The following is a 14243-nucleotide window of genomic DNA, read 5'->3' on the forward strand; positions in this document are numbered from 1 at the left end:
GGAAGTGAGAGTCTGATAGGAACAGGCTCTGAGGTAATATTCACCTGCCTCCTTCTTCTCATGGGAGGGAGATGGCCACCATCTGGGAGAGTTACTTTTTCAAATTTTAATTCCCATAAGCCTCAACCAACATAGTTGCTAGTCACGGGATGGGAACTACAGTAGGCAGCCCACCATCAAAGCTTCTCCAGGTTACTTTTTCTTTTCACTGGATCACAACCTCTGGTCATGCTGGCTGAAGATTTTGGACATCATCGTCATCATCAAAAATTCTTTGCCAAGCCCATCTGAGTACAGTATTTGGTAACCACTGTTGGGCTGGTCATCGGGTAGCATTTCAGAACATTTATTTATTTATTTATTTAATCTGTATGCTGCCTTTCTCTCAGAAGGGACCCAAGGTGGCTCACAAATAAAACTTTATTTTTAATTACAATTTTTAATTTAGAACAATTAAAATCATCCATAAACAGTATAAAATTACATATAAATATATAACTTAAAATGAATCACTTAGTTGCTACAGTGTCACAGAATAAACTGCTTAAACTGTATCATCCCATAGAGTTCTGGTACTGCAAGGCAAGATGGTAGGAGATATGTCCAGATATTTTTGTACTCCAGTTTTAATTAGGGATGCCTAAATACCCTAAAGGTAACAGATCCCATTTGGTCTTGGAAACTAAGCAGAGTCATCCCTAGTTAGTACAGTGGACTCTTGTTATACGCTGGGGTTTGGTTCCAAGATCCCCTGTGTATAACAAAATCTGTGTATGCTCAAGTCCCATTAAATATAATGACATAGCAAAATGGTGTCCTGTATAAAAAATGGAAAATCAAGATTTGATATTTGAAATGTATACTTTTTTTTAACATTTTCAAACCATATATGCTTGAATCCATGTATAAAAAATCCATGTATAACAAGGGTCGACTGTACTTGGATGGGAGAATGCCAATGAATCCCAGATTCTCTAAGCAATATTTCAAAGGAAGGAACTGGCAGAACCATCTCTGAATATTCTTTACCTAAGAAAACTATGAAATCCATGGAGTCACCATAGATCGACAGGTGACTTGAAGGGACACATGCATATTTCAATTAGAGTAAAATAGATCCTACCTCCCCTGCCCCACTTTTGTCTTTTCCAGAAGCATTACACCAAACGTGCCCTTGGGAGTGTTACGTCTTTGCCCTGGCTATATTTGCAACCTTGACAAATCAGATTCACAAGTGGTCTCACACCTACTTTGGTCTTCCTCGCTGGGTAATCTTCCTACAGGACTGGCACATTATTCTGCCACGAAAACACCACAGGATCCACCATGTGTCTCCTCATGAAACTTACTTCTGTATTACTACAGGTAAAGAAAAGCAAAACTCTCCATTTCTTCACATGGCAGACACTTTTTAAAATTTCATATGGCTGAATGTTGGACAGTATCCACCCCAATTTAATATGTGGTTGTGACCCAAATACAGACAGAAGTCTTAGCAGACCATCTACTACCAGTATTCTTAACCCCTTGCCCCTCGCTCTTTGAATGCTGAGCAGAGGGGGACTGACGATTTGGGTTCAGAAAATAGTGAATGCCTTTTCCTGAAAGTAAGTGGTTTGGGGACAATTCCTAATGAAGCCAGGATATTATCTTAGATGGCAGCCAGTTTCTGCTTGTAGGTGGTTTTAGCAAGGTGCTCGAGCACATTTCTGCCACTCCAGCCACACTTTCAATTATTTAGGATCCATTCTAGTTCCTCCTTTTGGTTTCAAACCTGGTTTTGGCACAGAATACCTTGGAAACCCTAATGGATGTCCTGTGCCAAAAAGGCAATAACAGATGGGGTGTACCTGTTGCGGCGGGGGAGGGGAGGTGAGACCCAAAATGAGCGCATTGCTCTCTCCAAATAAGAAATCTGCACCTTCAGATGAAATTTTTCTTCAGACTCCAATGTTTGACATTGTCACAACTTAAAACTTCAGTTGAGCATTTAGAAATACAGTTCAGGCTTCCCCAACAAAAAGGGGAAAGGAAAGATTCCAAGGGAATGCAAATATAGCAAAAATAAGAATTCCAGATTGTTATTCAGTGTTATTTTCTACAGTGCTAGAAATCTGAGACCAAAGAACAATTTCTTTTGTGAGAGGCAGAATTCTTATTTGGCAAGGCTGTGCCTTCATCCCACCCCCATGCTCCCCCATGTGCTATATCCCTGAATAGAGAGGGTGCAAAACCTGGGGGAGAGGGTTGCAGCCTTTGATACAATTGACTATAGGACCCTTCCAGATAAACCCTTATCAGTTAGAGATTGATGCGGGTTGGATTCTTGTATTTTTGATACTTTTATTCCTTCTGGGGGGCCAATTCTAGAAGATATTTTAGGGAAACATCCAGTTCAATGTATGTAGTACTGTCCCCAATGCTGTAACAGCTGCCTGAACCTTCCACAGATATTCGAGGGCACGGACCCCAGATCTGCGAGTTAAGAGGGGCAATTGTATTTTGTCCTCCATGGATTTGGAGATTTAGCCAACAGTAGTGATGAATGCTTGGCCCTCTAGGCCTGAGTTGGCTGACCTATTGGGATTTTCTTTCTATCTTCTTTCTTAACTGTCCAGCTCTCACATCCATACATGGTAATAGAAATACGATGGCTTGTATAATTCTTACTTTTGTGGTCAGTTGTATATCTTTGCATTTTAGGATCTTGTCTAGTTCTTTCATAGCCATCCTTCCTAGTTTTAAATCTTCTGATTTCCTGGCTGCAGTCACCATTCCTATCAATGTTTGATCCCAGGTATAATTCTAGGTAAGATGTGTATTTGGAGTGAGGTGCCATTTGGCATATTGATGGCACGGGACTTACTCCCTTTTTGATCTGATTTAGGGGACAGCTGAATGAACCAGTGCTAGGCCACTCTAATGGTCTTGGGTAGAGCTTGGGAAAATTCCTTTTGAGAATTACAACTCCCAAATTTCCTGAGTGGGAGTGGTGAATGTTTCACTGCAGCAAGGCAAATTTCCATCCATAGAATCATAGAGTTGGAAGAGACTGCAAGGGTTATCCAGTCCAACCCCCTGGCATGCAGGAAATCTCAATCAAAGCATCCCCAACAGATGGCCATCCAGCCTCTGTTTAAAGACCTCCAGGGAAGGAGACTCTACTACACTCCAAGGGAGTTTGTTCCACTGTCGAACAGCCCTTACTGTCAGGAAGTTCCTCCTACTGTTGAGGTGGAATCTCTTTTCCTGTAGCTTCCATCCATTGCTCCGGGTCCTAGTCTCTGGGGCAGGTTTTTTTCCCAGATTAAATCCAAGCATTCTTTAATCGAAAGAAGGTCCAAACAAAGTAGGCCATCTATATTTACTCTTCTCCCTCTTCCTCATCTTCATATGAGTCAATTCCCACCTCTTCATAATCCTTCTCCAGGGCAGCCATGTCTTCTCTTGCCTCAGAGAACTCCCCTTCTTCCATACCTTCCCCTACGTACCAATGCACAAAGGCCCATTTGGAGGCTGTGGGAGACCATTACTGAAAAAGAGCTCCCTGGATCCCACCATTCTAAATAACTATTGGCCAGTCTCTAACAATACATTCTTGAGCAAGATTCTGGAGCGAGTGGTGGCCTCCCAGCTCCAGGTATTTCTAGATGAAATTGATTATTTAGATCCATTTCAATCTGGCTTCAGGCCTGACTATGGCACAGAGACTGGGCAGGGGAGTATGTCCCTGTTGGTCCTGCTGGATCTCTCAATGGCTTTCGATACCATCGACCATGGTATCCTTCTGAGCTGCCTTTTTGGGATGGGACTTGGGGGCATGCTATGCAGTGGATCCGGACTCAGAAGGTGATGTTGGGGGGACTCCTGTTCGACTCCTTGGCTTTTGTCCCCGATGCTGTTCAACATCTACATGAAGCCTCTAGGAGAGGTCATCTAGAGTTTTGGGGTTGAAGTGTCATCAGCTCTATCTCTCCTTTCCATTTGACTCCAAGGAAGCTGTCTCTGTGCTGAACCAGTATCTGTTGTCTGCAATGGACTGTATGAGGGCTAACAAATTGAAGGCTAATCCAGACAAGACAGAGGTGCTCCTAGTCAGTCATAAGGCAGATCAGGGAATTGGGGCTGTGCCTGAGATGGATGGGGTTACACTCTTCCTGAAATCTCAGGCTTGCACCGTGGGTGTGCTCCTGGACTCCACTCTGAACCTGGATGCCCAGGTTTCAGCAGTGGCCAGGAGTGTATTTGCACAATTAAAACTATAGTGCGCTAGCTGCGCCCATTCCTTGAGACGTCTAATCTGGCTACAGTGACACATGCTTTGGTTACATCCCGTTTACACTATTGTAACACACTCTACTTGGAATTGCCTTTGGAAACTGGTTGGAAACTTCAGCGGATCCACAATGCTGCAGCTAGAACAATGACCACAGCCAGTTATAGGGAGCATATAACGCCTGAATTGAAACAGCTTCACTGGCTAATGGTTTGTTTCCGAGAACAAAGTTCTGGTCACGACCTATAAAGCCCTACGCGGCTTAGGTCCAAGGCAGATGGATTGGAGGGAGCGCTCTGCTTCTTAATTTAGGCCAGGCCCATGGAGCTGGGCCTGTATCTCTCGCTCCATAGCCGGATGGCACCAGATGGTTTGGATTGGATTATACATTGGTTTGGATCCATGGTGTCTTTTCTATCATGGAAGATCCAATCTAACTACAGTGGATCTTCGGTATACGCGAGGGATCTGTTCTGGACCCCCCCCCCCCCGCGTATACCAAAATCCACGTATGCTCAAAGCACTATTCTGTCCAATGGCGGCGTGCGTGCATGTGCTCTGCCATTGGACAGAAAAGTCCCCTTCCTCTTTCCCCCTCCTTCCTAACTTCCCTCCCTCCCTCCCTCCCTCCCTCCCTACCTAAAACTAACCTACCTTCCCTCCCTCCCTCCTTACCTGGGTCGCCGCGCCGCCGCCACTGCTCGGATGCAGCCTGGAGGGCTCTTGGCCTCCAGAAGCAGCACCCAGCCGTTTTGTGGCGGCGGAGGCCGAGGCCGCGAGGGAGAAGAGGCTTGGCCTCGTTCTCCTCGCAGCCTCGGTCTCCGCCACTGCAAAATGGCCGGCTGCTGCTCCTGGAGGCCAAGGGGCCTCCAAGCTGCAGCCGGCTCTTTAAGAGAGGCGGTGACCAGGGAGGAGGAGCCCCTTTCTCCTGGTCGCCGCCGCCGAAGGAGAGCCGGCTTTGGCTGGAGGCCCCTCGTTTCCAGGCTGCAGCCGGCTCTTCCTCACGGCGGCGACCAGGGAGACGGGCCTGGCCTCCTCCTCCCTGGTCGCCGCTCTCTTAAAGAGCGGCTGCAGCTTGGAGGCCCCTTGCCGCCAGGAGCAAGCAACGGCCATTTTGCGGTGGCGGAGACCGAGGCCGCGAGGAGGAACGAGGCCAAGCCCTTCTCCCTCGCGCATCGGCTCCGCCGCCCAAAACGGCTGTGCTGCTTCTGGAGGCCAAGAGACCTCCAGGCTGCATCCGAGTCACTTACAGAGGTGGCGGCGGCAGCAGCGAGGACGCGGCGGCAGCGCGGTGACCCAGGTAAGGAGGGAGGGAGGGAGGGAAGGTAGGTTAGTTTTAGGGAGGGAGGGAGGGAGGGAGGGGGAAAGAGGAGGGGAGGAGAGGGACTTTGTTCCTAATGGCGGTGCGCGTGCACGTGCGCCGCCATTAGGAACAACTTCTGGGTTTGCCATGCGCGTATGCTCAAATACACGTATGGCAAATCCGCGTATAGGGAGGTTCGACTGTAAATTTGGAGATCATCTCTTCCCTCCCTCACTTAACAATTCCTGTGACAAGATTCTCTCTTTAGTGTTTTTTGGGGGACTGGGGTGGGAAAATTTACTTTTTTCAGTCCAGTTGAATGCATTTAAAATTTGGATTAAGTACTCTTAAATTTTCAAGGACACTACTAATTGATTTGTGTGACCTCTTTAAAATTAGGCTTGTCAGTCCAGTTTACAATGTCACATGAAAACCACATAAACATGTTTGTGTATACCCATAAGGAATTCATGTAAACAGATAAGGTGATCAAAGAGACCACAGAGTAACTTTCACCTGACTTGTATAGAATGGGTTATATCTTCCTTCTTCATATAGATGCTGAGTGATCTTACACCTAGCATTCAAAACAAATGAGTTCTTAATTCATTCCATCTCCTTCTTCCTCTTACCTTCCAGGCTGGCTGAACTACCCACTGGAAAAAATCAGGTTTTGGCGGTTCCTGGAAAATATCATTCAAGGACTGACAGGCGAAAAACCTAGAGCAGATGATATGAAATGGGCTCAGAAAATAAAATAACTCTTGCCAGGCTTCTACTGTCCTTATACTTGTTGCCAATATTTTTAAAAGAAGAAAAAAAAAAGCCATCAGCCAAATTAAAGACTTGCAAAGAAATAATGGACTAAAAGCACAATGCTTTTAAAAAGTGCTAACAGACTGCAAGTTAAAGGACTCACTCTTCAAAATAATACTTGAAAATGCAAATGGCTTTTTCCCATTTGTACCGAGCACCTTCTGTTAGCCACACCTGCCGATGTTGACTGTTTTCATCCTTGAGTCTCAAAAGCCATTAGTCAGAGAAGACACTGTACCATTTCTAGTAAGATGTCATCGGCACAGTAAAAAATGTGTTGTATCAACATGATTTTACCACTTTGAAAGTAGTATGAGACACAAGATAGCATATAAGCATTGTGTTTAAAGGAGCAGATTCAAACTTACTGCATGAGAATCAGAAGGAAAGGAAGCTCATGAAATTGTCATCTCTTCAATGCATTTTGTGTTTGGTACACTTTTCAGTTGATTCATCTTGCTATCATGTCAAGTCTTAGTCTATGTGTGCAGCAGAACACTGTACACTTAGTTTAGTGTGCAGCAGAACACTAGGGAGTCTTATTCAACTGGTGGGTTGAAGGATCTTTGCTGTTGTCTGTCTCCTGAAATAAACAAGTGTTCCACTTCCTTGATATTTGAGCAGACCGTTGCTATATATGCCTGTAACTAACTTGGTAGCAATCTGAGGAAAAACAGACCATGTTCTGTGTGAGTGTCAAACATATAAATCACTTGTATTAGATCACTTAGTGTTCAGTGATTGGATTTGTTTCAGTATGATTCTTCCAATAATCATTGTTTAAACTAGATCTAGAAAATTGGGCACATCATTAAATTTATATATTAGAAGGATTAGGTTAATGGTGTGTATTTTTAAAGGTGCTTGCTCATTCATGTAAATATCATAAAGCCTTAAATTTCTTTGGTGTAACATGGAATAATATTTTAATGTGGTCTGAATGTACATAATTTATAACAAAGCAGTTCGATTATACTAATTGCGTTTGTTAAGTCTTGTTGCAATTCACTTTATTTATTTATTTCATGAGAGTACAACTAAGTGTCATTTATGAGCAAATGCAAATTGTAGAATAGATCTTGAACACACTCACAGGACCAAGAGTAGATTTCTTGATCTGTATAGAAGACTGGTGGAATATTCTGTAGCATAAAAAAATCCTCTTTTTGTGACACACTTATGTGCCTCAACAATGAACAGCCTTTTATTGCACCTTAACTGTAGCTGCCTCTGTGTTAAAAACATTGGCTTCCACTTGCATTTCTCAAGATCTAGATTTCTCTGTTTTTATGTACACGTTCCCTATGTTCATGCCATGGTTCTGCAACAACTTGCATGGATGTTATTGGCCTTGATATTCTAAGTGGGTGGGAATAAAAAAGAGGACCATCTTTATAGTGAATATTACTGATGATAAAAGAATAAAAATACCTTTCAGGGCTGCTTTTCAAGATAAAATGCCCCTAAGGTGGAATATATCATAAACTGAAATTTTTCAGACCATGAAAACAATGCTCATGAAATTCATAAGTCATTATAATAGTTTCCCCAGTTTTGTATTCTCCACTTAATTTGGACTACAGTTCTCATTAACCATACCCAGTGATAATGAGGCTTTTAGTCCGGAAGTTGAGGGGAGTTTGCACTAAAATAACAAGATAGCAACAGTTGTTTTGAAGGCAGACTGGAAGAATAAGTCTTTAGAATTCAATACAGAGGAGGCCAAATGTACTGCTTTGTTCCAAAGATGTGGGACTACCACAGAAAAGTCTGTTTCCCATGCCAATCATACTGTGCTCACCAGTGGATCAAAGAACAGCGAATGTGATGCTGCTCTTAAAGCAAGGCAACTCATAAAGACTCAGGTGGTCTTTTACCTGGAACATAGTTGTCTCTTCCTCAAACTTTCAGCCCACCCCAGATCATACTATTCTTATGGCTTCCAGTGTCTTTCAGTTAAATATTTTCACATTTATGCGCTTTGTTTCAGGACTCTGCTTTTAAAACAATAATGTGTTCGCAGCCATGAAATTGATGTATCTTTCTCCAGCCTCATTCTGCCACAGCTGTAATTGTAGTCTTAAACCTCCTAAGGGAGGGAAGAAGGCAGACCTACACCTGATGAAGCTTCAATATAAGGAAGAGTGCAGAACTGCATATGTTCCAAACAATAATATACATCCAGTTCAAGTTGCAGCTCTTCCAATTGACAGAGTTGCCAGTGAAAATCTATTTCAGAGCAAAATATTTTTTGGTTTAGCAGGGTTAGGTTGTGTACCAGTTTCACTTGGACACCAAAGATAATTGAATTGGCAGGTAAATATCTTGCCTGAGCTTTTGTGTCACGTTCAATTGAAACAATAAATATGCTTTGTGCTTGCCAACTACCTAGGAAACATGGGTGTCCACTGCCAATTTGTCTTCCTGCCCTAGTCCTATTCTCTGGATCAGGAGCAACATTGAAGCTTAGGTCATATATTTGCCACCTCACTGCGTGCTGACCCCTGCTTTCTCCATAGCTTTCAAGATTACAAAGGATTTGAAGGTGCACACTACATGATTATGGCACTATGATTGCACTGAAATTGCCATGACTTCATCTTGCAGAATTCTGGGCTTTGTATTTTGATGAGGCACTTGAGCTTTCTGACTCAGGATTCTAAAAGTAAATGTGCCTACAAATTGCATGTTGACTAATGGTGATGCCATGAATTTCAGAGAGTTTTCTTTAGCAAGGAATATTGAGAGGTGGTTTTGCCAGTTCTTTCCTTTGAAATACAGCCTATGGCACACAGTGTTAAAGTCTTCTATCCAAGTACTAAGTCTGACCCTACTCCACTCTCAAGATCAGAGAGGATCTGGTGCCTTCAGAGCATTTAGGCCTTGGATTATGAATAACCCTCCCTAAACTGCCAATCCCAGGATTCCATATGCTTGAACCATGGCAGTTAAAATAGAATGACAGCACTAGAATTGTGTAGTCTGGAAGGGCCCCAGTTAGATGGAAATGGGGCAAAGTATCATGAGTGGACACTGATGAAAGAGCAATAAGTGTGACTTGGTGTTTTGAATAATCATTTACAGGACTGGCCTTGGTAATGGGTTGATACTATTAAAGTCAGTCTTTAAAGTGGTTGTACAAAATATGCCAAGCCAAGCAAACCTTACAAGTCAGATAATAACTGAAAATGAGACTGTACTGGTTATGTTTTATGGTACACAAGATCTGTGTCCTGAGGTGGATAAGTTTTGGAAGTGGTTGGCTGTGAAACTTAAAGAACACAAGAACTTTAAAATGTTGCTTATTAAACCTGAATGACCCACTGACTCCAGTCTCTGAATTGCCCTCAAAACACACTATAGTTTCCCTTTTCTCTTCCACTACACATTAGTGAAGCACAATTAAGTAGCACTGTGCAGCACTGTAGTGAGCAATGCAGAAGTACAGTTATCTGAGTAAGGAAATTGTCCCCTTTCTTTCAGAGAGGCTGCTGGGTTATTTTAGCCTAACAGACCAGTCTATTTAATTTTTTTGGTATCATTAAGTTGTGAATGCTCAGACATTATGTTGGTTCATCAGATGAGTTGGGAAGGAATTGGGGAGAGGATACCTCATAGAAAGCGTATTTCTAACTTTCATAATGTGCTGTGAGCAACATTAACATGTTTTTTCTATGACTAGCCATGGTAACATCAGTAAAAGTAATACCTTGAAACATACACTCTGACTGGCTTCTTCAAACAGTGGTGGCTGTCACACACATCCTGGCTCTCCTTCTTACTTTGACTACTTGTTCTATTTTTATTTCTTGTTCTTTCTGTCCTCCTCTCCCCATGTTCAAAGCAATACAGAGCCTTATCCCACAGGTTTCAAGTGAGAAGGTATGTACATACTTTTATAGCAAAGTCAGAAAATCACAATAGCAGTGTACCTGCAATATAAAGGGGCTGATATAATCTTAAGACCTTTAGGTGTTGGATACACCAAAGTAGGACTACAACCAGGTTCTCCTGTAATCAATTTCAATGTTACTTTTGCAGATAAAGTTCAGCGTTATGCTGTAAGGCAGAATAACAAACACTTAAAACATTAATGTTCCATATCATTGTTGTATGTCAACAGTGGTTTAGCAAAATTGGGTTATAGATCTGAAGTACCAAGATTTTTAAAACTTATTAGCAGTAATGCTATTGTCATTGTCCATTCCTCTCAGACCTCTTTGTTTTCCCTACATTTAGCTACAATCCTCACAGTAGCTAGGAAAAAAGAAGAAATGTTTATTGATTAGCCCATTTCAAAATAACACAAAAACAAGTAAAACACAATAAAATCCTATAGAAATTCTATAGCAATTAGAAGAGACAGTAGCTAGGAGGAAATTGATTTTTCCGAGAATGATACATTGCTTTCAGTTATCCCTGTTGTAGGAGTCAGAGTGGCATAGTGGTTTGCGAATTTGACTACCATTGTGGAGATCAGAATTCGATTCCCAGCTCAGCTATGAAACTTACTGGGTGAACCTGGGTGAGCCATACTATCTCAGCCTCAGGAGAAGGTAATGGCAAACCTCTGAACAAATCTTGCTTAGAAAGTCTCATGATAGGTCCGCCATCGGGTTGCCATAAGTCAGAAAGGAATCGAAGGTGCACAACAATAATATTCCGATTGTAATGCAAAGTATTTTAGGGTGGCTTTATCTTCAACAGGCCATTAAGACCCACTAACTTTACAAGAAACCTTTTCATGGGTTGGAGAGGGAAAACTGCTAAGATAGGCTTGTTGACTTCAAAGATAAAAGAACTTGAACTGTAGAGTTGGAAGGATCTCTAAAGGTTATGTGCTCTGACTCTTTGCCAATGCCAGACATCAGCTAAAATATCCCTGGCTGATGGTTAGATATGGATGTTCAAACCTATTTTTTGCCTATTGAGATTCCTGAACTGACAAAAATCTTTCCAGTTCAGGACTTAACCCTGTGTGAAATAATATTTTTATCCAGGAATATCATTTACTGCACAGAAGAAGCTGTTTTCTGCACAGAAAATGCTGTAACTAGGGGCTTTTTCTGAGAAAAATTCATATGTTGTTTGATTTGCACAGAAAACATTTTCCTATACAGAAAAGGGTATTATGCACAAAACAACCAATGCAAAAGACGTGAATTTTGAGGACACTGCCAAAATGGCATGATTTTAAAGCTTTTCTCACAGTGGAAAGAAAATTACTTCCTTCAAGAAACTTAGTGAAGAATTACAGTACAAAACACCTGTGACATATGCAGGCTTGCCATACGCAGACTCAACATCATGCGGATGGCAAGCCCTGGAATAATGAATGGTATGCGCGACCCCATTAAAACAAATGGGACTTGAGCTTATGTGTTTTTTGTCATAAGTGGAGGGTCCAGAACAGATCCCTTGCATATAGGAAGGGCCCACTGTACATCACTACTGATGGCTATCTAGGCTTCATTTCTAAGCCTCCAGCAAAGACAGCCCAGCATCCTCCAAGACAGTCCATTCCACTATGGAGCAGTTCTTCCCATCAGGACCAGGAGAGTAGCATTATTGAATCAGTTGGAATATGATAAAGCAATAGTTGATTTAATGGGTCTACTCTATTTGGCACTACATTGGATGTAATTAATAGAGTTCTCCCTACTGCTAGAAAAAGATATCACTTGTAATGAGTGTCTGCAAGATCGATGAAAATAAACTAAAAGGAAATTTATAAATGTATCTCCCCTGCTATATCCACAGCCTGGATGATAACTGATCACACAATGACAGTACACAATGTACAGCCTTTTACAGTACATCATATGTGTAGTTCAGTGCTCCAGCAAACAGCAGGCTAAAATCAGGTAGTCCTTACTTTTCTGGGATACCTAACTAGCTCAACATTTAGGCTTCAGAGAGTCAGCATGGAGTAGGGATATGAGTGTTGGATTTGACTCTGCAGACCAGGGTTTGATTCCCAGCTCGGCCATGAAACCCATTGAGTGACCTTGGGCAAGTCACATGTTCTCAGGCTTACAGGAAGGCAATGGCAAATTTCTGAACAAATCTTGTCAAGAAAACCCCATGATAGGTTAAACATAGGATTGCCATAAGTGGAAATTGACTTGAAGGCAAACTACAACAACAACAATGCTCTTTTCCATGTCATATTAGGTCTATGCTTCCAACTAATCCAGCTGCTATTCTGTACTGTACTAGTCTGAATTATTAAAACTTGATGAAACTGAAAATTAAACACAGGGTTAATAACTTTTTTTACTTACATCCCATATTTCTTCCAAGGCTCTCCAGCTGATGTAAATGATTTTCTTATATCCCCACTCCCATTTCTTTGTACAACTCTATGAGGTAGATAAAGGGCTGTGAATGGCCTAAGATCACCCAGCGGACTCCGTAGCTGAATGAAAATTTGAATCTGGATCTCCCCAGGCCTATTCCAACATTCCAACTGCTCTAATTGGCCATTATATTTATTTTAAAAATCTTGTCTTTAAGCTGTTAAAGCACAACAAAATTATGCACAATTTTGAGATGAATTGTCTTCTTTTTTTTATTATATGCTAACTACTACTTTTTAGAAAGCTCCCCCTTCTCTATATTGATACAGGTCAGTACAGTTAAGAGATCTAATGGGTAGGTGACCAGTAATGAGTCCTCCTCAGTTGTGGTGCCATGCCAGTGGAATTTGCTACTCAGAAAGCCTTATTTGGTGCCAGCCATGGCCTCCCAGTTTCCCTAGTCTAACACTCAAACTACTTCACCATGGGGCTTGGTATGCTTCCCATAGGCAACTGATTGGCTACTGTGCAAACAGAATATTAGATTTAATAAACCCATGGACTAATCCAGCAAGCCTCTTCTTCTGTTCATGGGAGCTCTCTTGCTCTCCTATGTAGTAGGCTAGCTGGAAAACCGAATCAAAGCAATTTACCTAAGTGCTGATTTACTATTCTGCAATATCCAGAGGAGGACCACCAAAATGATGAAAGGTCTGGAAACCTTGCCCTGTGAGGAAAGACATAGGAAGCTGAGTATGTTTAGACTGGAGAAGGTTAAAAGGTGATATGACAGTCCTATTTAAATAATTGAAGGTATGTCATATTGAGGATGGAACAAGTTTGCTTTCTGCTGCTCCAGGGACTAGGACTCGGAGCAATGGATGCAAACTACAGGGAAAGAAATTCCATCTCAACATTAGGAAGAACTTTCTGAGCTGTTCAACAATGGAATATGCTTCCTCAGTGTGTGGAGGAGTGTCCTTCTTTGGATGTCTTTAAACAGAGACTAAGTGGCCATTGCTCTGTATGGCAAGGGGTTGGACTGGATGCCCCCTTGAGGTATTTTCCAGTGATATGAATTCTATGAATTGAGACTTTGAGCTGGGACTTGCAACTTTAAAAAAAAAATCTGAGAAATGGCTATACAGGTAGCCCAGATATAATTGTTGTGTGCCTTCAAGTCGTTTCTGACTAAGGTGACCTGAAGGTGAACCTGTCACAGGGTTTTCTTGGCAAGATTTATTCAGAGGAGATTTTCCTTTGCCTTTCTCTAAGGCTAGGAGAGTATGGCTTGCCCAAAGTCACCCTTGGAGTTTTCATGGCTGCGTGAGGATTTGAACCCTGGTCTCCAGAGTTGCAGTCCAACACTCAAACCACTGTGACTACGCTGGTTTGCACTTTGGTATGAGGATAAAGTGTTGCAACTTTGTCCATAGATTAATTCTTTGGGTGAATGGGGACTCCTGCTGGACAAAACTGGGTATTGTGGAAACAAAAATAAAGGTAGGATGGACTGAAGTATTTCAGACAAGGCAAAAGAACTAAACAG

The 14243-nt window shown here is 42.2% G+C and overlaps 1 protein-coding gene across 1 annotated transcript in view; it reads left to right on the forward strand.

Moving 5' to 3' along the window:
• LOC121927916 (plasmanylethanolamine desaturase-like) overlaps positions 1-9720 on the forward strand; it is a 46114-nt gene extending 36394 nt beyond the window's left edge. Inside the window, exons 5-6 of the mRNA XM_042461956.1 lie at positions 1153-1365; positions 6219-9720. Of these exons, the coding sequence (XP_042317890.1) occupies positions 1153-1365; positions 6219-6340 (335 nt within the window). The 3' untranslated portion in view covers positions 6341-9720. The remainder of the gene's footprint in view (positions 1-1152; positions 1366-6218) is intronic.
• Positions 9721-14243: the final 4523 nt, after the last annotated feature.

The sequence above is a fragment of the Sceloporus undulatus genome, chromosome 4 (genome assembly GCF_019175285.1).
Source record: "Sceloporus undulatus isolate JIND9_A2432 ecotype Alabama chromosome 4, SceUnd_v1.1, whole genome shotgun sequence".
Lineage (NCBI taxonomy): Eukaryota > Metazoa > Chordata > Lepidosauria > Squamata > Phrynosomatidae > Sceloporus > Sceloporus undulatus.